The 27,233-nt window shown below is 36.4% G+C and overlaps 1 protein-coding gene across 1 annotated transcript in view; it reads right to left on the reverse strand.

Moving 5' to 3' along the window:
* Positions 1-7,359: 7,359 nt before the first annotated feature.
* The window catches only part of HCRTR2 (hypocretin receptor 2), a 30,145-nt gene continuing 10,271 nt past the window's right edge, over positions 7,360-27,233 (reverse strand). The window contains exons 2-5 of the mRNA XM_061397813.1: positions 23,707-23,822; positions 13,948-14,168; positions 11,138-11,259; positions 7,360-7,765 (exon numbers count right to left, since the gene is read on the reverse strand). Of these exons, the coding sequence (XP_061253797.1) occupies positions 7,536-7,765; positions 11,138-11,259; positions 13,948-14,168; positions 23,707-23,822 (689 nt within the window). The 3' untranslated portion in view covers positions 7,360-7,535. The remainder of the gene's footprint in view (positions 7,766-11,137; positions 11,260-13,947; positions 14,169-23,706; positions 23,823-27,233) is intronic.

Here is a 27,233-nt window from a genome sequence, read left to right on the forward strand (position 1 = left end):
CAACATGCCGGTGAATTTGGAAAACTCAGCAGTGGCCACAGGACTGGAAAAGTTCAGTTTTAATTCCAATCCCAAAGAAAGGCAATGCCAAAGAATGTTCAAAATACTGCACAATTGCACTCATCTCACACACTAGAAATGTAATGCCCAAAAATCTCCAAGTGAGGCTTCAACAGTATGTGAACTGAAAACTTCCGGATGTTCAAGCTAGATTTAGAAAAGGCAGAGGAATCAAAGACTAAATTGCCAACATCCATTGGAACAACAAATAAAGCAAGAGAGTTCCAGAAAAACATCTGCTTATGATTTATTGACTACGCCAAAGCCTCTGGCTGGGTGGATCACAAGAAACTGTGTACAATTCCTAAAGAGATGGGAATACCAGACCACCTGACCTGCCTCCTGAGAAATCTGCATGCAGATCAAGAAGCAATAGTTAGACCCGGACAAGAAAGAAAGGACTGGCTCCACATAGGGAAAAAAGTACGTCAAGGTTGTATATTGTCACCCTGCTTATTTAACTTATATGCAGATTAAACCACGCAAAATGCTGGGCTGAGTGAAACACAAGCTGGAATCAAGATTGCTGGGAGAAATATCAATAACCTCAGATATGCAAATGACACCACTCTTATGGCAGAAAGCAAAGAGGAACTAAAGAGCCTGTTGACGAAAGTGAAAGGAGAGAGTGAAAAAGCTGGCTTAAAACTCAACATTCAAAAAACAAAGATCATCACATCTGGTCCCATCACTTCATGGCATATAGATGGAGCAACAATGGAAACAGTGAAAGACTTTATTTTTATGGGCTCCGTGATTACTGCAGATGGTGACTGCAGCCATGAAATTAAAACATGTTTTCTCCTTGGAAGAAAAGCTATGACCAAGCTAGACAGCATATTAAAAAATATAGACATTACTTTACCAACAAAGGTTCATCTAGTCAAAGCCATGGTTTTTCCAGTAGTCATGTATGGATGTGAGAGTTGAACTATGAAGAAAGCTGAGCCAAATAATTGATGCTTGTGAACTGCGGTGTTGGAGAAGACTCTTGAGAATCCCTTGGACTGCAAGGAGATCCAACCAGGCAATCCTAAAGGAAATCAATCCTGAATATTCATTGGAAGAACTGATGCTGAAGCTCCAATACTCTGGCCACTTGATGGGAAGAACTGACTCATTGGAAAAGACCCTGACGCTGGGAAAGATTCAAGTCAGGAGGGGAAGGGAATGACAGAGGATGAGATGGTTGTATGGCATCACCTACTCGATGGACATGAGTTTGAGCAAGCTCTGGGATTTGGTGATGGACAGGGAAACCTGGCGTGCTGCAGTCCATGGGGTCACAAAGAGTCGGACACGACTGAATGACTTGAACTGAACTGATAATAAAGGGCTTCCCTTTATATTTGAAATCACAAAATCATCATTTCCTCTAAGTCAAAACAATGTCTGCTAAGTCACTCAGTTATACATACTCATTCATGCATGCATGTATATAATGAGAATATTCTTAAATGACCATTTTCCCCATTCCTTGAAGGGTATCGTACATGATTGAGTCCGAGCTTTGTAAACAAGTTGCAGTCTGTCCACTTTAACTGCATAAGGAGAGCTTTCAGATCTGCACCTCTTTGAGAGGGAGCAACACTTCTTTCTGAAGATGCTCTTGTTGTCACATCTGCAATAAATTAAGTGTTGAGTTGCCATGGTCTGCTAAGAATTTCCTAGCCTCATAAACATTTTATTTGTACCATTATTCCTTTGAGATTTAACATACTAACTCAAACCTTGTGCAATTAATTAGACAGTGATTACTTAAAAACAACCATGCTTTTTGTTTGCTTTAAATTGAGTTTTTTGTTATTGTTGCTTAGTATTTTACTTTTCTGCTCTTGCATAGGGACCAGACTGATGAAAAATAATGGAACAGATGCTTTGTTTTCAAAGGTGGTACCAGCAGCACCCGCTCCAGTGCACATCCTTCTGACCTGCTATTGTCTTGGCCTGAGGGTCTCAACACTGGGGTCCTTTCTAAGTGGAGGCAGTGAGCTTAGCTGGGACTTTAATAGGTAGCAGACACAGATCAGAAGACCACAGGAACATGCAGATATTGAAGACAAAATTGGGGTTTTGAGGGAATTTAAAATTGTGAATATTTGGATATAGCAATGTAAGTTTTCTTTCCCTTTTTTCATGAGCTCTGCTTCATTTGTTCACAGATGAGTCACTTACCCCTGGTTCACCTCAAGCGATAACCCGAGAAGAGAATCATACTTACTTATCTATTGGCTGGGGTTGGGCTGGAGGAGGCCAGGAACTCTGCAGAGCAAGGCAGGCGGTGGGTGTGGGGACGGGGGGCCTGGGTGGGAGGCAGGTGTCTTCCCTGCTAGGCTGGGGGTGGGCCTGGGGGCTGGAGAGCAGCTGGAGAGTGAAACAGTCGGGTCAGAAGGGCAGGGTCCAAGAAATGCTTTGAGAACTGTCCTCTGTGACTTCCATTCCTGGCCACTGGCCCCAGTGAAAGTGAAAAAGTGAAGCTGGGTGAGCTCACTTCATGGTTCCAGGAGGAGGTCTGGCCAAGCCTCTAGTCTGTCCTGATAGATCACTCAAAGCAGAAACCCTCACCGCTGCAACAGCCGGTCTCTCCCGGGATTCCACCCTGAGTTTCACTGTACTTTTAGAGACTATCCCACCTTCAAATCTTCTTTCTCTAGAAGGAGCCAAGCAATGACCTTCCCCAGGTACTTTGGTGTCATTTTGATCAAAGTTAGAATCAACAGTGCTGAATAAAAATGAATTTTTAAATTAAAATCCTTGACAGTTGATTCTGTCATTTATCAGAATGGAAAGCAGGAAATACACGTTTTAAAATTTATCAGTGAACTTAAAATAGCCTTAAAAGTTTTAGAGACAATGACCAAGAGAAACACTGCTTATTTATGTAAATGCCAAACTACTAGTCTAAGAACAAATTGAAAATCACAAGGTCATCATTTCCTCTAAGTCAAAAGAAGATTTAATCTCTTAACTCAGATAAAAGCTCCAAAATTTAATACTCTATATATGCAGTTTTACATAATTTTTATGAAATATTTCTATCTTAATTCTAACCATCTTTATTATAGTACCTGCTCTTAAAAACAGCATTAAAAAACTTTTATATCATGATTATCTCTGATTATATAAACTTATTGGGAAACATATTTGGGTCATTAAGTACTGCACCAGAGGGCTTAATTCAATCCTTAACTGCAGAGATTTGACAGTAGTTATGAGTGAATATCCAACTTATCTAATGAACAACAACAATATCTTTCATACAATGGAGAGGATGGTGTGAATGTGATTATAGAATTCTCAGTATGGTTTTTACTTAAAAACTACCTAAGCAGCATCATTCATGGTAGTTGGGACACAATCACGTCAGATTGGATAAGAAATTTCTTCATGAAGACGCTTTAAATGTATAAAATAACTGTTAAACACGTGACATGATGTTACACATGTGGCATACAACAATTCTAGAAATACATTTCATGAAAAACTTAAAAAGCATTATAACTCCAAAACTTACAAAGAAATTTTGAGATTATAGAAATACGTGGCAAAGTGGACAGAGTAATTCACTCCCTCTTTAACTGCAATAGTTCTCTAGAACAGAGACCCCCTTGAATTTGGGGAGGTAAGTATTTTTCATGCCTTTTCACTTCATTTACTATGTACATAATGTAACAGAGTAGACGTAAATTGACAGTATTTTCTGTGTTTACATATATTGTTTCTGAAAAGAAATCTATAATTTTGCTCCATGCCATTTGAAAGCTAATGTACATAACCTAGCAGAATTTTTTTTTTCTTTTTTGACTTGTAACTTGTAGGAAGTAGAAAAGTCTTCTGTTGTAAAATTAACTGGAATTGCAAAGCTTTCTAAATGTTAATGGCTGCCCAGATTTTTTGAAATACAATTGATTATTATTATTTATATCAAGTGCAAAAACATCTATTATTGCGCTAGTATTAAAATAGTAATAGCTGTCCTCACAATTTGTGTCCAAAGTTATCTCTGAAGTTTGTCATTCTGATGTTGTCATTCAAGTTTATATACATTCAGATTACATCTTATAAGTATATTTTCCTTTATCTTCATGAAAACAACGTGCACTGGGAGTGAAGTTCAATATTATTGTGCCTAACACGTTTGTAATTAATTTATCCATGATTTATAACAGCTATTTAATACCCAAGAAACGTTCCCAGCCTTGGAGAATTTAGAAGCCATCTTCAGAAACTGAGAGTCATCTTTTTGCCAAGAACAAATGAATTCAAATATCAATATTGTCATAAATTTGTAGAAATTCAGAAATAATAAAGTTGAAATGGATCCTATATGAGGTAAAACTATTATTATTCTTACTGATAACAAAATTTCAGTGACACTAATGACATTTTAAATTCAATCTTTGAAATATAGCAAAGCAAGAGAGATACATATTCTATGTTAGCATCAAATAGTTCCAACATACTCCTTTAGGAAATCTCATTTGTGTTACTAACAGTACATAATGGGGTAATTAGTTGACCCTTTTTCCATAAGATTGGCAGGTTTGGGGAACACCTGTTTCTTTCCCCTTTGTCCTATTAAGGTCAGGACTGAATCCACACCTCTTAGGAGGATTCCTGCATCAACTAGTTGGCAGAAGAATGCATGGGCTGATAGCCCATTCCCACAGTTTCTTATAAGGTCTGGTGTGTGTTTATTTGTTCTTTCCTTCTTTGAAAATTTAGACTTTTGTAAGGGTAAGTAAAACTGGAGATTTGAAAGTTTTAATTAGAAACTCAGATCATCCAGCCAGCCATAAAGCACACAGGGCCTTAGAACCTGTCTCTCCACACTGCACTGGTAACACAGGGGCAAGTATTTCATGACCCATTCTCTCTTTGACTGAGATGATGCTGAGTGGTTCTCAACATTGATACTCGCCTCTTCTTTCTGACCTCCAATCAGGTTGACAGTAGTGATGATGATGATCCCTGTTGTAGATACCTGGGGAGTAAGATACTTTATTTCACATGGGGTAGTGTACAGATGCTAGATGCTAGTGTCTGGAGCAGAGGTCCAAATGTGAAGACCCTTCGGAACCACCTGTGGGGCTTGTGAGCACACAGATTCCTGAGTACCGCCCTCAGAGTTTCTGATCTGGGACAGGGTGAAAATTTGCGCAGCTAATGAGTTCCCAGGTGGTGCTGACAATGATGGTTCAGGAACCACATTTTCAGAACCACTGGTTTAGAGCAAAGGAATTCTGACTTTTGAATCCACATACCATCACACAACACACCTCTCTGAGCCTGTCTGTCTCCTCAGCTCTAGCTCTTGCTTTCTTGCCCTCTCTCTTCTTAAATGATGGTTAACTAGATATGTTAGGATCTGAAACATTTAGCTGTTACTCTGCGATACTACTTAGCTATTAAGGCGTATTATCAATATTACTTGGCATTATCCGCAAACTGAAGTGCTAGTTCCCATCACAATGTAAAAATCACAATTCTCTTTTCACACAGCATAAAAAAAAAAAAGTTCTCAGATATACAAAGAGGAGAAAGGAGAATTACAAAATTTGCTTTCATTGATATCATCCTGACAACTAGCAATATAATTTCAATAAACTTTGTTCAAGGGTAGTTTTTGCTTTGAAGAGTTAAAAGCACACAGTAATCCCAATTCTAAGACATGAAAACCTTTGATTATATTCTCTCTGAAAGTGATGAGTTGAAAAAAAGTAACAACAACAACAAAAAAACATAATTTTTATGTTCTGTGAAAATCTTCATTAAATATTTTCCTTAATTTTTGTTTTAATAAAATAAGAATGCCTGCTACTATACTAAAAGAAGAGCAACTATCCACGAACATCTCTTTTACTTTTGATTTAATTTTAAAGTGGCTATTTGAATCAGAATAATTTTGCAGAGAAGCAAATTGAAAATATTCAGTGCTTTGAACCCCAGATCTTCCACTTGCACAGAATATACTACACTCCCGTTCCTTTGTGTGTGAATTAAGAGCAAAACCCTGCATTCTCCTAGCTACCTAGCTCTCGGTCGCAGGTATGGATAGGATTCACTGACATCAAGAGTCACTCTAAGTAAACAAATAAAAAATTGCAACCTTCTTGCCCATGTCAGGGTAAGGACTGCCATCACTGGTTACTTCCTACTCGGAGTCTGAATCATCTCCCTGCATCCTCTACCAACAAGTTCCCCTCAGTGGACTGGAGCTCTCTCAAAGGCATGTTCACATCCATCCTAACACAGGGGGTACCTTCTGGGAGGTGTTTGGTAAATGTTTGTATGCATGCATGCTAAGTTGCTTCAGTCGTGTCCAACTCTGCGACCCTATGGACTGTAGCCCACCAGGCTCCTCTGTCCATGTAATTCTCCAGCAAGAATACTGGAGTGGGTTGCCAAATCCTTCTCTAGGGGATCTGCCCAAACCAGAGATCAAACCCACATCTCCTGCAGCTCCTTCATTTCAGGTGGATTTTTTTTTTTTTTTTTTTTACTGCTGAGCCACTGGAGAAGACCTGATAAATGTTCATAAAACGTAAATAAATACAAATAATTACCATCAACTCTCCATGACATTAACCTGTCCAATATGGGACCCAGAGTGATTTGGTATTATACTACTACTTTTCTTTGTAAATTGCATTCTTAATTTCTCCTAGTAAGACCAATTATCTCATTTTTACTGGTAAGAAGAATGTGATTATGTTGTATCTTATTCTTCAATGTTAAAATCTTTCCTTACAGATGGAAATTGCAAATTTATAGTACTCCAAAATTTATGTATGTATACAGAGCCTTCCTGGCTATTCATTAAAATGAGAAGTACTAGTCATGTAAGATTATAAACCCAAGAAAACTGTGTAACTGAGTTATACAATTAATGGAAGATAAAGTTGAATAGCCTATATATTTAGTTTTGAAATATAGATTTTGAGTTATCTAATATAATATGCTATTTTGTATATAAATATACTCTCAGATATCACATCATAATGACACTTCTCTTTAGTAATTTTTTAAAGCTATAAAGTCAACTAACATATCTCTTGTTAATCCAGAGCTAGTAACTGCTACTTCTTTTAGCAACCAAAAGAAAATCAAAAGATAAGTTTGGGAAACTTTTACCCACCAATTTGAAGGTAGATTCAAATAACAATTAGCATTGGAAATTTTCACATTTTAATTGACACTAATCCTGGTACGTGAAGTTAAAAGTGAAACAGCCTGAAAATAAATCCAGTGAAAGCTTCAACTTCTAACATATTTCAATCAAAAGTTGAGAAATGATTTTAAACCGACTTTATTTCCAAAGAGCAAGAGATCATTTTCCCTTAAAAAAAGAAAAGGGGGGAGCGGTCCACACAGTAGTTCTCGCTTCGGATCAGCAGCATAACAAAGTTTCTGTGTACAGAGGTTTAAAAAAAGAAGAGTGGTCCTCAGACATCCTTCTCCTAGGCGTCAGCCTCCTACCAGTTCTGGAGGGGCCCGGCGCCGTTGGCCGCTGGGAGGGTGCTGATACTCGTGAGAACCACCTGCTCAGACAGTTTCGACACGTTATCAAAGTTGCTGATCTGCGTGGTCAGGGACTTGCGGCTCTCCGTGCTCGTCCGTCCCCTGGCCAGCCGGTCCTCCTGGCGGTGATGAACCCCAAGGCAACAGCAAGAAAATGCGGCTTTAAATTCCTCTCGAAACTTTCCTGGATGACCAGGGAGAATGAAAGGAGAAAAGAATTTTGCAGTCAGTATCTTTTAACCAATCTCCAGTAGGGTACAAATGAGTGACTTCCTGGAGCGAAATCTACATGCGGGTGAAACATTTGATAAAAGGATAGAAAAAGGAAATTTCTTTTTCGGAAGCTTTGTGCAATCTTTGTTAAAAAATCATTTATTTTTAAATTGAAGTATCTTTGATTTACAATATCATGTTAGTCTTAGGTGTACAGCACAGTCATTTAGTTATAATTTTTCGGATTCCCTTTTATGTTGTTAGAAAATAATTGAGTATAGTTCCCTGTGCTATACAGTAGGTCCTTGTTGTTCATATATTTTTCTATTTGAAAGTGAAAGTGTTAGTCGCCCAGTCATGTCTGACTCCTTGCGACACCAGGCTCCTCTGTCCATGTAGTTCTCCAGGCAAGAATACTGGAGTGGGTAACCTTGCCCTTCTCCAGGGGATCTTCCAAATCCAGGGATTGAGACTGGATCTCCTGCAATGTAGGCAGATTCTTTACTGTCTGAGCCACAGGGAAGACCTTGTATTTATATATGGAAGACCTTGTATTTATATGTATATATATACACACACACACACACATACATATATATATATATATATTTATAAATAGTAGTGTGTGTATTTTAATCCCAAACTCCTAATTTATCCCTCCCACTTCCCCTTACTTTTCCCTTTGATAACCATAACTTTGTTTTCTATGTCTGTGGGTCTATTACTGTTATGTAAATATATTCATTTGTACATATATTTTAAGATTCCACATGTAGTTGACATTGTGATATTTGTCTTTCTCTATCTCAGTATGATAATTTCTAGGTCCATTCATGTTGCTGCAAATATACATATATTTAATGGAATATTAGTCATAATAATTAAATAATGCTTAGTACATTGTTGAAATGATAAAACATTTCCATAAAATAGTGAGACTGTTTTACATGCTCAATGTTTGAAGTTTGTTTAATGTTTTTACAGGCAAACTACATATATTTGTGAATGTGGGTTATTTTTCACTAGATTACTATAGTACACTTGAGCACCAGCAGAAGGGTGCCCAGAGATATTTAATAATTTCAAAACTGATGAAACCTATGCTGTACGTGGCCAAAGGTTTGCAGAAATCACCCCTGCATTGTATTGTGAAGAAATTGTTCTACTGACACAATCAGTTCAGCAAAATATCTAAAGAAGTACCTTAAACTAACTAGAAAGTTTCTTTTTGTAATCTATGTGAAAGAAAGTGAAAGTGAAGTGGCTCAGTAGTGTCCTACTCTTTGAGACCCTGTGGACTGTAGCCTGCCAGGCTCCTCTGTCCATGAGATTTCCCAGGCAAGAACACTGGAGTGGGTTGCCATTTCCTTCTCCAGGAGATCTTCCCGACCCAGGGATTGAACCCAAGTCTCCTACTTTGTAGGCAGACGCTTTACCGTCTGAGCCACCAGCGAAGTCCTATAATCTGCAAAAGGCAGAACAAAAAAACTGAATGAAAAATAAAAAACCCTAGAAGATTTCCTTATCTTTAAATTATTGATGTCACACTGAAGAAGGATAACCATGAAACAGCGACCTTTCAAGTCTCTAAGTGTAAATGACAGCACTGGAAATCACCATTTCTTGTCTCTGAACTTCGATTAACTTACCTGGGTTATTGAGTGATTACAATCAGGGCCCAGTGACCTTCTTGCATCACTCTTAACCCCATCACAGCACTTTGACTGGTTCACTGGCTCCTACTTCAGACACTTCTCTCTCTTATGCTCTAATAGATTTCCCCTCCTTAGCGCAAGCTCAGGGCTTTAGGCACTCCTAAGCCCAGGGATTCTTTTTAAGTCCTGGCTCTACACGCCCCTCCTCCTTTCAAACAGCACGTGAGCAGTGGGCTCTGGGTATCCCAGTCTGAATGTAGTCTTTATTTTGGAGACTGGAGGTGAGTGAGCAAAGGCTTGAAAAGGGTGAAATGAATGCAAAACACCCTTCACATATACACCATCTGATTTGCTGAAAGATGAAATAAAGCAGAGATACAGAAGGTACACGTGTGCTCAGCTGCTCTGTGGTGTCTGACTCTTTGTGACCCAATGCACCCTCTGTCCATGGAATTTCCCAGACAAGAATAGTGGAGTGGGGTTGCCGTTTCCTTCTCCTGGGGATCCCCTGACCCAAGGATCAAACCCACATCTCCTGCATTGGCAGGCGGATCCTTTACCACTGTGCCATCTGGACAGCCATATAGAGGGTACATGCCATGACTGAAAAAAAAAAGTTATTTAAAAAAGCCTAATTGATTGTTCATTTGTCTTTTGAGGAGGACTTTGCTGGTGGCTCTCAATGCAGGGAGCATGGGTCCAATCCCTGGTCAGGCCCCTAAGATCCCATATGTCACATGGTGAGGCCAAATAAATAAACAAATACAACTTTTAAAAGTGGCTAAACCATTAAAACGGAGAAGGCAATGGCACCCCATTCCAGTACTCTTGCCTGGAAAATCCCATGGACGGAGGAGCCTGGTAGGCTGCCGTCCATGGGGTCGCTAAGAGTCGGACACGACTGAGCGACTTCACTTTCACTTTTCACTTTCATGCATTGGAGAAGGAAATGGCAACCCACTCCAGTGTTCTTGCCTGGAGGAATCCCAGGGACGGGGGAGCCTGGTGGGCTGCCGTCTATGGGGTCACACAGAGTCGGACACGACTGAAGCAACTTAGCAGCAGCAGCAGCATACCATTAAAAAGTATTTAGTTAAATGATTTTCATAATTATATTTATTCCATAAACAGAGATGGGTGGAATCTATGTGCGTGTGGTCTGTTTAATTCAGTGTTGTTTAGGAGGAATATAATTTTTGGGGTCAGTGAGAAATCTTGAGATAAGCCCAAGAGATATTAATTACCCACAAGAGAAATGTAAATACAGAGAAATACCTAAAAATACAAAGGTTCCAACTCCATCTCAATTAGGCTATAAATATTGGCAAAGGAAATGATATAAGCAAGGCTGTTTTATTTTCAGATAAAATGATTTTACATCTTGGCAAATCATAAGTTTACTATATGACAAGCAAGATTCTTATCCAGTTCTCACAATTTGCTATTTCAACTTTTCTTCTAAACTTAATGGAAAAAAGTTACTTAGATAATTTTCTCTGTTTGTTAGGTAACAAGTATTCCTTCTCATAAGGGAAGGAAAACTAAAGACCAGTTAGATCAGCAAAAAAAAAAATCCTCATTACATTGCAACTAAGCCCTTCCTGCAGTTCAAGAGTGTTCACACCTTCTGGTCATCCATCCCTTGCCCTGGGCTGTAGTTTGTAGAGAAGAAACAGGTGAAAACTCACCACTGAGAAAATTATAAATAATTGGGTTCGCAGCACTGTTGGCATATACAAGCCAGTGTGCAAATGTAAACCAGGCATATACAGTCTCTCTGTCTTCCGTGTGGGTAAACATCCCAAACACTCTGCAGGAAAAGACACAGTAACAGGAAGTCAGTGAGGTTCTGGAAAGTTCCTTTATATAAGCAAAGTCAAGGGTCACCAAAGGCCTAGGTCGCAGCCACCTGGCTCCAGTGCTGCCCTGCAGGACGGACCACTTACAGGCTTAGGTACCACAGGGCCAGAAGAACTTCAGCCCCTGAAGGGCACCTCAGGGCACAGTTAGTACTGTCATAAATCAAGAGCCAGCTCGGGTCAGAGAAGAAGGGGCTTTCTCCCTTATAAAGGATGAGTGCAGTAAGAATACGGAGGTGGACTATGTATCGCTCTCCCATCTTTCATGTTGTTTCTGTTCACAGTGGAGTAGTGTTTGTTAATATTCCATTTCATTTTATCCTTATGTTAAATTGAGAGTATAAGATTAACAATGTGCTCATTTCAGGAGTACTACAAAGTGCTTCACTTGCACATATACATGCATTTCTTCTTTGTGAAGTTCCTTTCCCATCTAGGTTATTACAGAACATTGAGCAGAGTTCCCTGTGCTATACAGTGCGTCCTTGTTGGTTATCTATTTTCAATAGAGACATGTGTGTATACAGCACTCCTAAATTGCTGTCTGTATGCACTACTCCCTACTTTCATTTGTGCGTTGATCAGAGTATTACATTTCTTCAACTTCAGTCTTAACGCTTTGCTGAAATTGGGCTTCTGGGATTTTTTTTTTTTTTTTAATATGCAGAGGAGAACTAGTTTTCAGTTGGCAAAATTCTGATAATTTCTTAAAATTTTTAAGTTTTAATGTTTTTATTCATTATTTTAAACTCTGACAAATATTTTATTACTATATCCTTAACGGTCATTTTTAAGATGTGTTCTTTTTTTTTTAAATAATAGAAATTTTAATTACTTATATATACTCACGCACATATACAACCTTCCTACATGGTGACAAATGCATATTTACACATCTCTTTCATGTCTAGCCTCGCTTACACTTTATGACTTGACATCTGTCCGTAGAAGCTCAAAATTTACTTAATCTTTCTGATAATAGAACATAATGAATTTAATCATTTGACAAAATAATATTTGTTCTATACTTTGAAATATCTCAGCAATCAAATTCTATTCACTAGACAAGAGCAGGCAACTTGTAACTACTTGATAAATTTGTAGGCTGAAGATTATAACGCATTTCTTGACAGAGGTTTCGTCATTGAATGTGGATTTTGCGCAGATGATAGAAACGCATTGTCGGAATAACGTGATGTTCTATGGAGTACTCTAGTCTTACAAAAATATAATATATAGTGAGACAATGTGGGTAAATTGAATTAATGTTATGACCCTCTATCACAATATATCTTTGAAATAATATACAAACCAGACTTGCTTTAAAGATGTTGGTTTTGACTAGCCAGATAAACTGACTGCTAAAGAAAAGAATTAAGGATTTTATTTGTAAGAGAAAGAAAACAAAAGTATAAAATGAAAGGGCAAACAGAGACAAGTATTGGAAGAAAATGTGTGTGGTAAAGAGAAAAACAACTTTAGAGGTTATTTTGAAGTTTTCATTTTGTGACAGAGACCAGAAGACTCAAAAAACGGAAACTATTTTAAATTTAACATGGGTTTTCTCCTTAGAAAGCCATTTATTTTCCTCAGAAAGGAAGGTCTGTAAGTCAGAAGAATAGACATATTATGGACAAGTAGGTATTTGGAACCAGCGCTCAACTAGGGCTGAGATGCAGGAAATCCAAGTGTGTCTTTGAGAGAGCAGTACATCCAATTTTCACTGAGTTTAGACAGACTAAAATAAAAGTACCCCCCAAAAAAAAAAGAGAGAGAGAAAATCTATCCAGTATGTTTATAGGTTCTTAGGAACAAAAAACATCATTTTGCATCAGACTAGAATACATTTGTCTGTTTGGGACCAGCCTCTGTGCAACTATTAAGATAATTTCCAATCAAGATGGTTGAAGATATCTGGGTACCACTGCCCCGTATCAGCTGATCACGTTGGCCAATTGTTTTAACTTAAACGCGTATCTGCAGGGTTACAGGAACATAACTTTTCTCGCTGAAAAGCTTTGTGTTGATTTTGGTTATTAACACTATTCACCTACTCACCCTAAACTTGATTTGCTGACTTCAGAGAAATGGATTTTCTTTCTTTCTGTTTAAGCATTCAAAACACAGTACATGCTGTGATTCCATTTGTATATGTGTGTGTGCTCATAAATGCACTTTTAAGTATAATTAGAACGCTAACACAATTCTTATCTCTTTTTGTCCTTTAGATAAAATTCTGTCACCATTCCCTATGTCTTTGAGAACAAAGTTGGAAAACCCATTTGTTCTGATCAAAAAAAAGCTCCAAGCTGTAAATGAGTTTTTTGCATCAGAATTTTTTCTGCATCTGAGATTCAGCAATTAACTTGAAGAGGTCAGGGGGAACATCTGTTTTCTGTCTGTCATTCAATAGAAAATTAGCATGGATAAGAGCATTTAAAGTCCCAGCACTCTAAAAAGCTGTGTGTTCTTACCTGCTGGTAACAACAACACATTTGAGTTATCTGGCCTGACAAGCTATCTCGGCAGACAGCTTAGAATTTTTCTCTGGTTTAAAAAAAAAAAAAAAAAAAAAGTCCTTAATTAAGAACCAAGAGAAATGGCAGATCTCTTCATTTTCAAATAATAAGTAGCTTTACCTCTTTAGCACATTGAGGATACTAATTGGGAGATAGCAAATTGCAAACACCAAGAGCACCACCATCAACATCCGGGCTGTTTTCCGTCTGGCTCGGATCTGCTTTATTTCAGCGGCCACGGCGCTAATCCTGGATTTGGTCTGCTGTCCGGGCCCCCGAGGCTGCGAAAGAGGCTGCAGGGCCTTCCATTTTCTCTGGACGACCGAAGATGTTCCAGGAATCTGAAAGGAGTGCAGATCCTTTATTGCTATCTGATTTAGGAAAGTTCCACTTCGGAGAAGTAATTGGAAGACATAGTAAGGAGAGTATCCCAGACACCTGTGGCCTGGGAGGTTTGCTGAGTGGAGTGTGTTCTGGAGTAAAACCGTCAAGCGCCAAGCAGGAGTCTGGGTGGAAACAAAACAGTTGCAACATCATAATTTTGTCAAGGGCTAAAGAGAGCTGCAAATGGAAAACATACCTCTTTATAAAAAGAGAAGTTGTCCCCACAAAAGAATATTTTTCAGTACTAAAAAGAAATGAGTTATCAAGCCATGAAAAAAATAGAGAGGGACCTTAGATGCATACTACTAAGTGAAAGGAATCACACTAAGAAGGTTACCTGTTGTAGGGTTCCAAATATATGATATCCTGAAAAAGGTGAACATACGGAGAGTAGAATGATTAGTGGTTGCCGGGGGTAAGGGGAGATGAATGAATTAGCATAGCACAGAGGATTTCAGGGCAGGGGATATACTCTGCATGATGGATACATTTCCTCACACATTATACATTGTGTCTGAATATACCATCTAAACACATAGAATGTACCTCAAAAGTGAATCGTAAGGTAAACTGTGACCATGATGGATCAATGCAGGTGCATCAGTTTTAACAAATGTACCACGCTGCTGGAGGATGTTGAAAATGGGGATGGAGGGAGGGCAGAGATAGGAAAACTCTGTAACTTCCACTCAATTTTTCTGTGACTTTATAACTACTCTTTGAGAAAAAATTCTTGATTTAAGAGAGAGAAATGAAAACTGGGGAAGCAGAGCACCTATTAGGAATTCTGATTCAGCTCAGATACCTGGAGTTGAAACAGACTGAACCCCTAACTAAGCAAGGTGATTTCAAAGTAACCTGCATGGCTTTCCATGCATCAGCACTGCCACCTGCTGGCAGATGGAGAGTTGGGACTTGTGTTAGGGTTTCTGCTTCTCGGGTTTAAGGTAAACCTTTAAATAAAAGGAATAAAAACAAAACAAAACAGTCTCTGTTGCTTATTATTTGTTCTTATAAAATTTCTCGAAGTCAACTTTAAAATTCACATAAAACCTTGAAAATCCCTTCCATGATCATTTCCAATAGCTGGAATTTGTAACATCAGTTACGCAACATGTACTTTTCCATTTCTTTTCAAAGTTATTTGATAATAGCAGGGAGTCCCTCCAAGTATAATATTGTCTTAATTATAAGCTCATTAAGATTGATAGGGTTTAGTGAGCAAAACAATAAAATTCAGTATGTGTAATTTTTTAAGGGGAAAATGTGCCAACAAGCACACCATAAGAACATCCTAGTTCTATTAAGATTATTCAGCTGTTGCTTTTCTCTCTGCACCTAAAGCCAGAACAGACTGGCGTGTCCCTATGGTCTCTCACAATGCATGTTGGATGGATTCTGTTGCTTTATCCCTCACAAGATCCAGGTCTGTTAGATAATCTTTAATTTGAGAACAGAATTTTACTTTGATTTCCATAGAGATGAATTGATATGATGTTTCTTTTGAACATAACTATTCCCTCTCAAAAAGGAGCAAATGAAAATAAGGAAAACCTGCCTTTAAATTGAAAAACATTTGACAAATGATTTATCTTTGGATTCTCTATGTTCTGCCATGTAGGCTGACCTATCACATCAAGGTGGCCCCACTCAATCTTCTTATCTATTGGCTGAGCATTCTTCCTCCTCCATGAGTCTTTTTTAAGCAGTCATTTTAAAAAATAATTGAGAAATTGCAATGGATGTTGGAAATTCCCAGAAGACCTCTAGCATGAGTAACCCTATTAATGTCTGCTAAATTGTCTTGAACTCTTTCCTAAACAATCTATAAGAGCATTTAAACTGAAGCAATCTATTATTCAGTGCTCCCCTGAGGGAAAAAGAATCAATATCTTGCATCTGATGACTTCTGCAAACATCAGAAAAAGTTGCCATAAAGAGAAACTGGTACAGTGAGCATGACTATGGTTCCTGCAATCATAAAATGTGGTAACTATGTCCTCTCTTAGATGATAATCTAAATACAGATAGAAGATGCCAATCCTGCATACATTGTGAGAAGACATACAGTAGTGCCCACTGATAATTCATCTATGTCAAGAGAAAGTCAGTACAGTATCAATAGAAATTGTTGATGTTAGCTGAGCACCAGGAATGATGCAAAATCTTGAGTTATTACTAATGCTTTCTTTAAAAAAAATAGCTATTGTAAACCCATTTTACAGATTATCAAGCAGTTTTGAGAAAGATTAAATAAAATATCCAGTCTATATCTTTAATAAGTGACAAGCGAGAATATGCACACAGAGGTGTCTTATTGGAAAGTTCATCTTTTCCCATTGTGATGTACTATTTCTGTCTACAAACTTCAACACAATCTGATATGAAAGTTAACAATTTTTAAAGTACATGCTTAGTTATATAAAGGGGCTTTCCAGGTGGCTCAGTAGTATAAGAATATGCCTCCGATGCAGTTGATGGAGATTTGATCCCTGGGTCAGGAAGATCCCCTAGAGAAGGAAATGGCAACCCAACCCATGGACAGAGGAGCCTGGTGCACCACAGTCCATGGGGCTGCAGAGTCAGACATGACTGAACACACACTTTAATTTTTAGTTACATAAAAGCAATAATAGTCATACAAAAGGGCTTTTGAGAGACTCAGGCCATTTGTCCGCAGGGGACGGTCTTTTCCTTGCCATTTCAGCAAGGGCTAAACAATTGCTGACTGTGGGAAGCACACACACATACTATACAAACACAATGCATAACGTTATACACACATGCACACGCAGTACACACAGAGCACACACACCCAAACCCACACGCACACTGCTTTTATTCTACTATTACAGTTAAACTTTATAATCACCCTTGATGTGAAAATACATCCCGGAACAGGTATTAACACAATTAGGAAATGAAAGTATCACGTACATGATGGCCCTTGAAGCCTGCCCTAAGGAAGTGTTTGTGGCCAGGAGAAGCAAACACGCTGCAAACATGAAAACGGGCATAAAAGAATATTGTGAACAAACACTGAACTTATATGAAATGAATAAATACAATGAAAGAAAAGGTAATTAAACTGACACCTGTTTGTTTTTACAAACCCTGTTACAACAAAGCAAACCAACAAACAAAAACTCCAGGCTCAGATAGCCTCACTGATGTAATATTCAATCAAAGCATAAAGAATAATTTCTATCTTATTTAGACTCTTTCTGAAATTCAAAGAAAAGATAATATTTTAATGAATCTTAAAGATGCTAGTTACTCTGATAATCAATACTATGAGAACAAAGGAAAACCACTGACCAAATATTTCACATGAAGAGAGAGGAAAAATTCCCCAAAATATATATGGTCAAACCAAATCCAACAATATACAAAAATATAATAGATTTGACTCAATAAAGCAATCAAATTTATTCTGGCAATACAGTATGGGTTTAACATGAAAAAAATAATCAATGTAATTTATCATATTTTGTAGAAAAAACAATGAACATCTCATTAAAGAAAGGAAAAACATTTGAAAAATTCAACAACTTCAATGTAAACTAGTAATAAAATCTTTCTCAACTTGACAAAGGGCATCTATGAAAGGTTTTTGGGCTATCATCCAACTCAGTGCTCAAGATGAACATTTTCCTCCAAGACTGGGAACAAGCCAGCAAAGGTTTCTCTCACACATCTACTCAACATTGTACTGGAGATCCTAGCCAGTAGAATAAGGCAATCTAAATAGATAAAAGGTATATAAATTGATTCTATTGAGAACACATCATTGCTTACAAAGAAAGTCTTAAAGGATTTATAAGAATGCCACTAGAACTAAAATCATAAATTTAGCAATACGCAGGACCCTAAATCAGTAAACAAAATTCACTATATTTCTATATACTAGTGATAAATGATTTGAAGTTTAAATGAAAAATAACACAAATTTCAATAGCAAAACATGTATTCTAGAAGTACATTTAGCAAAATGTGGACAAAACATGTATAGATAAAATTATGAAAATTTCTAAGAGCTATTAAAGAAGACCTAAATAAATGAAGAGATGTACCATGTTTACAGATCATAAGATTTAATATTGTTAATAGGTCAATTTCTCCCAGTTGATCTATAAATTTAATGCAATAAATCTATTCAAAATAATAGCAATCTTAACTTTATGACTCCCTTATGACAGCTTATTTATTTATTATTTTTTTACCTTGGCTCTTCTTTTTTAGTATTTAAATGCACATGCTAAGTTCTTATGGTCAGGATCATAACCACTTTCTTTGTCTCACTGAAATAGGATAATGTATTTTTTACTATCTGAATCGCATAAAATATGTTGAAGCTTGCTTTATAGCCTATCATATGATCTAGCCTGGAGACTATTCAGTGTGCACTTGAATGTGTGTTCTGTACTTTTGAAGAATATCCTGTAGATATATTAGGTCTAGTTGACTGACAGTTTTGTTCAAGTCTTCTATGTCATTATTAATTTTCTGCCCAGTTTTTCTATCCATGACTGAAATATGAGTGTTGACATTTTCTTTTATTATTATTGAATTGTCTATTTATGTCCATAATTCTGTTAGCTCTTGCTTCATGTACTGTGGGCTTCAGTTGTTAAATGCATATAGGTTTAGAATTTCTTAATTGAATGATTTATCATTATGAAATATCCTTCTTTATTTGTAGTAACACTTTTTATTAAGCTTCTTTTGTCTAATATTAGTGCAGCTACTTCAGCTTTCCTTTGGTTACTGTTTGCATGCATGCTACATTGCCCCAGTTATGTCTGACTCTTGTGACCCCATGGACTGTAGCCCACCAGGCTGGGATTCTTCAGGCAAGAATACTGGGATGGGTTGCCACATCCTCCTCCAGGGAATCTTCCCCATCCAGGGATCTAACCCACGTCCCTCATGTCTCCTGCATTGGCAGGCAGGTTTTTTACCACTAGTACCACCTGGTACTATACTGTTTGTGTAGTACCTCTTTACTCGTTATTTTACTTTTAATCTATTGGCATCTTTTGTAGACAGCATACAGTTGGGTCGTCTTGTTTGTTTATCTGTTCTGCCAATCTCTAAACAACTTCATTCATTTACATTTAATGTAACTATTGAGAAGGTATAATTTAATCTATACTTTTGCTTTTTGTTTCCATTTTCCATACACATGTATGGAAATATATATATTATATACATATATATATATATATATATTAGTGTCTATTTTGTTCCTCTATTCCTCTATTACTTCTTGATCTTCTGTTAAACAGATATTTTCTAGTACAATTTTTATTCTGTTGCTTCTTGCACTGTATACTTTTTGAGTTATTTTTTAGTGGTTGCCCTGAGGACTACAATTGACAACTTAAACAATCTGTTTGGATTAATGTCAAGTTAATTTCAATAGTATACAAAAACTTTGTTCCAATATAGCTTCATTCCCTCCTTCATTTGAATTACATCTTCATACATGATAAGCTAAAGATTCACAGTTTTATAATTATTGCTTTACAATGTTATCTCAAGCCCAATAGGAGAAGAAAATAATTTCAAACAAAAATACATTTATACTCTCTTCTATATTTACATACATAATTATTTTTATCTCTATGTGAACTTAAGTTACTGGCATTTGATTCTGCCTCTGTAATTACCATTTGCTGTTTATTTCCTCATACTAGACTGACTGATTAGCATCTAATATTAATTATTTTAAGTTCTTTTTGAAGAATGTTGAAGAATAAAAGGTAGCAGAAGAGAATGTGATAAGAATTGGAATGAGTAATTCTTTCAAAAATTTAATCCTTGAGCTAGCTGCTTAGTCATATCTGACTGTTTCCGAACCCATGGAGGAGCCAGCCAGGTTCCTGTCTCCATGGGATTTCCCAGGCAAATATACTGGAGTGGATTGCCATTCCCTTTTCCAGGGCTTTTTCCCAATCCACAGATCAAACTCACATCTACTGTGTCTCCCAGATTCTTCACCCACTCAGCCATGAGGGAAGGCCCGTGGAAATTCAGTTCCAGACTCAAGTATTAGGACAGTTCATCCCTAGTTGCTCACGCAGTCCCAGATACATGGTAGGTTGTCAGTAAATATGTGTGGGATGAATTGGCATGAGTTCACATAAGACTGAAGTGTTGAATTATATAAGAGCTAGAACTGAAAAAATGTTGTCAGATGCACAAGAGTAAAGATTTAGTGAGTCTTACAAAGAGGAGTTCTAGAGTCTGTAGAATTTCTAAACTGACTGAATTCTCTGAGTCACATTGTCAGAAAGAATATTTAAAACTTGTTTAGAGCAAAGCATTGGATAGTTCTTTTAATGAGGTTTAAAATCCTTGAGAAAGTCAGACAAGGACAAACACTTTGTTCCCTAATAAACTAACATTTAGAAATTTCAAAGAATGTAACAGATTCCATATATCTCTATAATTTTGAGCAAATAGGACAGGGCCTCTGTTTGATGGCTCATTTGATGTAGCCTATGGCACACATAATGCCTTGGAATTCTGTTTATAGACACTCACAGTTGAAATTTGAGAGTTGCTCAAGAAGAATTCTACATAATCACCACTTGAGGTTAATTTACTTTATCATCATTGCTAATGTGAGCTCAGATGAACTCGTTGTTTTCCACTGCAATCTGTTTGTAAATGTTTTTAGTTTCACAGCCCAAACACTTTATTGCAAATCTTCTGGATCACGTGGCTTGTACTAAACAAGACAATTCATTAAAAAAAAATGGACTTTTTCTAAATCTGCAATATAATTTTGAACTTACTTTAGAGTTTGAGAAATGGAGAACTAGAATGAAGATGTAAACTGGTTGGGATTTGGCAGTTACATAATTATTTAATAAGTACTTTTTGCATACATTTTTGTGTAAGCTAACATGTTAAGTGTTGGGAAGATGATGAGCAAAACAGATTCATGTACATACAAGAAATTTGGAAGTTGTGTCATTCTGTAAATAAATAAACAAATATATTTTAATGCATGCTAACGAGTAAAAATACGAAAGTAGGGATGCACTTAACACTGGGAATATTTCTCGTTAAAATGTCAGCCTAAATCTACAATATTTTAATGCCTACATGCTCACCAATGTGTTTTCTAATTGTTCTGTGAACTTTGTTCTCAGTGACTGAACAATGGATTCCCTTCTTTGCTCATCTATCAAAACTCTCCCAGCACTTTCTCTCATTCTTCCACTAACTTTTTTCTTGTATTTATTGAGCAACTGGAATGTGCTAAGCAGGTTCTGGTTGTAGGGCTACAAGATGAAGACTAGTCTGTGCACTCTCTGTCTTAGTAGATTAGAACAGACAGACAAAAAATCATTATCATGTTACTTAAAAGTGCTATGAAAGGTCTATCTAAGAAAGCAGTCACAAACATCAATTCAAAACATGCTTGTTATTTTAGAAATATAAGCAGAGTGAGTTGAAAGGCCAAAAAACAGCGTGTACCATGAAGATATTTTATTTAATAGCACTTTCCATGCTTGAGGCACTTGAATTGATCCATCTAAGTGTATTGACTCTGTGGGCTGGATGCTATGCATCCCGCTTGGCACAGAAATTTAAGTAATTGACAGAATTCATGCATGTGCTAAACTGAAGGGTTAGGATTTAAACTGATGCAGTCTGGACCTTCAGTCTGAATTTTTAATTTCTGTATTATATCAGCTCTGGTCATTCACTTGCACAGCTTGTAAGGAGATCTCCATTTGTTCAAGCTTAACCATGTGACTTGTCTGAGCCAATGAAAAGTGAGACTTAGCATATGCCAGTTCAAAGCAAACATTTTCAAAGAATTTGCATGTTTCCTCCAGCTCTCTTGCCCTTTCGCTGGATCCCAAAATGGCACACCCAGGGGAATGCTGTTCCTTTGGATGAAGTTCTGAACCGAGAAGACCAGGGGAGCACAGTCACAGTCATCCTCACCACTGATATAGGACATGAAGGAGATAAGCTATTGCAAACCACATACCTTGGGCTTTTTCACAGCAGAGTAACTGAGCAAAAATGGAACAGTTTGAAATCACTTACCAGAAAGTGGGGTACAAAAGGAAAAGATACTAAAATATTTGCAGTTGACTTCATGGCCAGGTGGAGAGTGTTGAGGAAACGATCTCTAGGATCTGGAAAATCACCATTCATGGCTTATAGTGATACACATTTGTTACTTTAATTGCAAAGATTGGGGAGCAGAATGCATTTATAAGATCATAAAAGAATTGACTTAAAAAATTAGAAGAAAACATTCGGAGACATACAGGGTTGAAAAATGCAGCTGTTGCTCCTATGAAAGGATAAAAGATGATCGTGAAAATTGCTTTGAATAATAAAGGATGAAGCAGATCCAAATTAAGACTCATATTCACCCCCAAATAAGGTTTTATGAAATCCTTTTAATGAGGGAAGTGGCCCAGTAAATTCTTTCAGTTGGATAAAATATGTCAGAGCAAACAGACTAAGAACATGGCTTTCCACAAACTCAAAATTTAGAAAAGGAGACAGATACATTTCTGAGAAATGTGGCATTTTAAGAAACAATTTGCAAGTATAAGAAGCTGAGTTATATCCTTTGCCTGTCCCTTTATGAAACACTACATGTTCCTTGATTTCTTTCAACTCATCAAAATTCAGCTTAAATGTTACCTGGTCTGAATTAGATCCACCTCCACTAAGCTTTCCTCTGATCTTCTGTGGCTTATACTTATTAAGGTGATTTTTATCCTGCAACTGACTGTTTCCTTCTTCTAGACTATGAATTCATCAGTGCCACAGACTTGAACTTTTATCAGACATGCAAGTGAAAGAAATGAAACCATTCGATGAATGAATAACCAAATGAATGAATACAGAGCAAAATTATATAACAAATTTCAGTACTCTCAAATCAGCACTATAAAAATTTTCTAAAGTTCTCAATTCTGCCTGGTTCTTCTAAACAAAATAAAATCTGTGAAGTTGGAGATTTACCCACATAATAAAAATGCATTATATAAATATTTGCTTTCAGTCTCAGGAAATTTTAAAGGAATTTTTATTTATTTCTCATAAAAAGTAAAATGTAAAATGTTAGTCCTAGACAAAAATCAAGTCAGCTAATCACAGAGGTTTAAAATTTAGCCATTAAGGCAGTTCATAAAATAACATTTCCTAAATATCACTCTTAAAAATGCCTAGACCAGGCAAGAATATTGAATGGGTAGTCATCACCTTCTCCAGAGGAATCTTCTCAACCCGGGATTGAACCTGGGTCTCCTGCATTGCAGACAGATGCTTTACTATCTGAGCCACCAGGCAAGCCCATTTTCATGACTAGGTCTTCATTATTTAGTGGAAAACGTTATTAGAAGATCACACAATCCTTTGCTAAACACATTATATTGGTTCAATTCACTCAAATTTTGTTTTCAAGGACATTGTAAAGAAAACACAAGAAAAGTATTTGAAATTACTTACTTGTCTGCACCAGAGTTTACGAAATATTTGTAGATAGGCCAACACCATAAGACACAGTGGTGCCATGTATGTCACCAGGAAGAAACAGATGTGATACATCTTGGGGTAAATTTCACCTGGAATGAAAGTCAAAATAATACAGTCTTATGTTATAATACATAGATTTTTTAAAGGTACATTTGTCAATGCTTTGCTTTTAAAATACATGTTACCTTCTGTATGATTTTACTGTTGTAATATATACACAAAGGGAAAAGTGATTTAAAATAACAGCTACTTACATTTAAGTACTAAATGCAAAGTCGTACTATCATTTAATCTACTCAGAGAGAAGAGGCAATTAAACATTATTTTAATTTGTGCTACACAGTCTATCCAAAGCCAAGTGTTCATTTATTGAAAACCTGTTTTTTTTCTCTTGATTACATCGGGCTATTAATAAAAAAATTTGGATTGTCCTATATTTGGATTTACAAGAAGGGACATTATTCAAATTTTAATTGCTAAAACTTTTGTTAAAATTGCAAGAGACTGTAAATTAAGTTGATTCCTCTTAATTTCTTTCTTAAAAATTGGCAAATTATTCCCAGTTGTATCTGCAAATACAAATTTGGAATGTTTTTTTAAAAAATAAAACAGCAAAAATTTGATAACAATTATTTTTGTTGACTTCCTAGAACATATACAAAATGCTTATTTAAGTAAGTCGTGTTTGTGTGTTAATGCATGTACTTTTAATAACAATGAAATTTTTAGGATTCTTTAAAGTTAGATTTCAAACCAATATGGGTATTTTCTTATCAATAAGGCATAAGCACATCTAGGATTGTAGTAGTTTCTTATTTATCATTAATTCTATGTATACAGGTGATATGTATCACAGATTAAGGCATTTATTAAGGAACCAATCGAGTGGCACTGTGGCTTAATATTAATTTTTAGCTTTTCTAAAATATATCCATGGCTGACTTTTAAAATACTTTAAAGGATATTTCTCTTATACTAGTATTTGAATATGTCACAGTGATCCAGCTACTTTTACTTAATGCAAAACAAGAAATGATATATACTAGATGGATACCATGGATATTAAGTGCCACTAACTAGATACAATTCTAACTAAATGCTAGCAAAATAGATTTTTTTTAATTCTAAAAATTACATAACTTATTTTGAGCTTGATACTGACAATGGGATTGGTTCTATACTATTACGGAAGGACAATGCTATCATTTTTATAGATTACATTTGTTCCATTACTTCAGAGAGTATTTTGAAGCATGAAGACTCAGTTATGTGATCAAATGTGATAACAGCAATTTATCCTCAGGTTTAGCCAAAAATAATTATGCTGATGACCATAATCTCTGATAACAAAGGTTGACAATTCATTGACTTCTTACTGAATATATTTTAAACGTATCAATGAGTTAAATATCCTCCATAATATTGATTTCATAGTCTTGTCTTCTAGAACTTAATAGTCTTATTTTTACTCTTTTTTTTTTTAATTTTTTTTTTGGATTTTTTTTTAAATTTTATTTTATTTTTAAACTTTACATAATTGTATTAGTTCTGCCAAATATCAAAATGAATCCGCCACAGGTATAAATGTGTTCCCCATCCTGAACCCTCCTCCCTCCTCCCTCCCCATACCCTCCCTCTGGGTCATCCCAGTGCACTAGCCCCAAGCATCCAGTATCGTGAACTGCCTTCTTTCTCAGACAGATATTTTTCTCCACTGCTATCTTTAGAGAGGATGGCAAGGTGCGTGTGGCGCCAGGAGCTCTAAGAGATCAACTTGAGGTGTCATTTTTTACTTCCTCGGGGGCCCAGGTGGCTCACGCTGAGCTCATCAGCTTCTAACTTCCTTTCAAGTTTGTCCTGTAAAACAGGCCAGTTACATAAAAAGTGATAGAATCTGAGCAGCCTGAAGGGAGGAATAACAGACATCCTTTTCCTTTGAAGCTCCACAGTCCATGCAGCAATAGGGGAGCCACTTTAAAAGGAACTGGAGAAAAAAAAAAAATAAAAGGAACTGGAGAGTTACCTCGGCACTTCCCAGGCACCTGAGCGGCTTTGAACTTTTATTTGTTTTGAAGAAAGTGTCACATACTCTTCCTGCATAAAAATGTACCTTTGAAGCATACATACCCATGAATCCCTGATGTCTGCCCCAAACTAAACTAAGTGAGTGGAGCCAGGTAGATTTCGTAGGTCATTTGTTTTTTAAATGCATAGATGGATATCAACACTATGATAACAGTTTGCAGTTTTAAACAGATGGGAAACAAAGCTCATTCTGCAAGTGGGATATTTATAAATAGCTGGAAAAAGATGTAATTGACTGGTAAAGGCATATTATGATAATGAACGCCAACACAGACAAAAGTTGATAAAGCAAAAATTATATTTGCAGGCTAGGATAGATTGTTTTACTCAAGAGATTATTTTAGATAATTGGTGAAACATAATCATCTTAAATTCCTCATTTCATCCTCAGAGTCTAAGCTAATTGAAAATCCAGAAATACCACTGAAAGTTTAAATTATATGTTAAAACTATCTTTGATTTTTCTCTGCACTTGATGAGAAATATCTTTTATATATTTTAAGACATTAATATGTCTAGAAAGGAGCTACATAAAATGTATTCACTTAAGCATTCCCTAAATTAGAAAAAGATTAAAAGCTATTAAAAATTGTTGTCTCTACTCAACCGATAAACAGGCATAATCTGCATATAAATTCTTGTATATATACCAAATCAACAAGTAAGGAGCGAATGTAGATCTTTCTTTAGTTTTGATGTATAGAGAGAGAAACATGGAAACTTAAATTACCATATGTAAAATAGATATCAAATGGGAATTTGCTGTATGTCTCAGGGAACTCAAACAGAGGGTCTGTATCAACCTAGAGGGGTGGGATGGGGAGGGAGATGGGAGGGAGGTTCAAGAGGGAGGGGACATATGTACACCTATGACTGATTCATGTTGATGTTTCACAGAAAACAACAAAATTCCGTAAAGCCATTAGCCTTCAATTAAAAAATAAACCTAAAAAATCAGATTAAATAATAACATAATGTATTGGACAGACAAAACTTAAATGAGTTGAGGTCCATTATTAAGTGAACATGTTAATATAATTATCTAAAAATGACATTTTCTCCTTCATGTTATACCTATCAAGAATTCAATGGAAAAAATAATATAATTTTCCAAATTTTCAATTTGGACAGTCTTTTCAAAGTTCATGTATCCATTAAAGTGCACCTTAATCTTTCATATATTTTATTATCTTTTCCCTAATAAATGTCTTCAATAAATGTTCCTATTAATAAACACACATATTTATATACTTTCCCAATCTGACAATAGGCCAAATGCCATGATGTAAAGAATATATCCATTATTATTATTATTTTTGAAACCACCAAAAAATAATTTGACAGGACAATCCAAGAGGAGGAAGGTTATAAATCCCCAGTATCCAAAATACTGTTTATTAAAAGTTGGACTAATG

The sequence above is a fragment of the Bos javanicus genome, chromosome 23 (genome assembly GCF_032452875.1).
Source record: "Bos javanicus breed banteng chromosome 23, ARS-OSU_banteng_1.0, whole genome shotgun sequence".
NCBI lineage: Eukaryota > Metazoa > Chordata > Mammalia > Artiodactyla > Bovidae > Bos > Bos javanicus.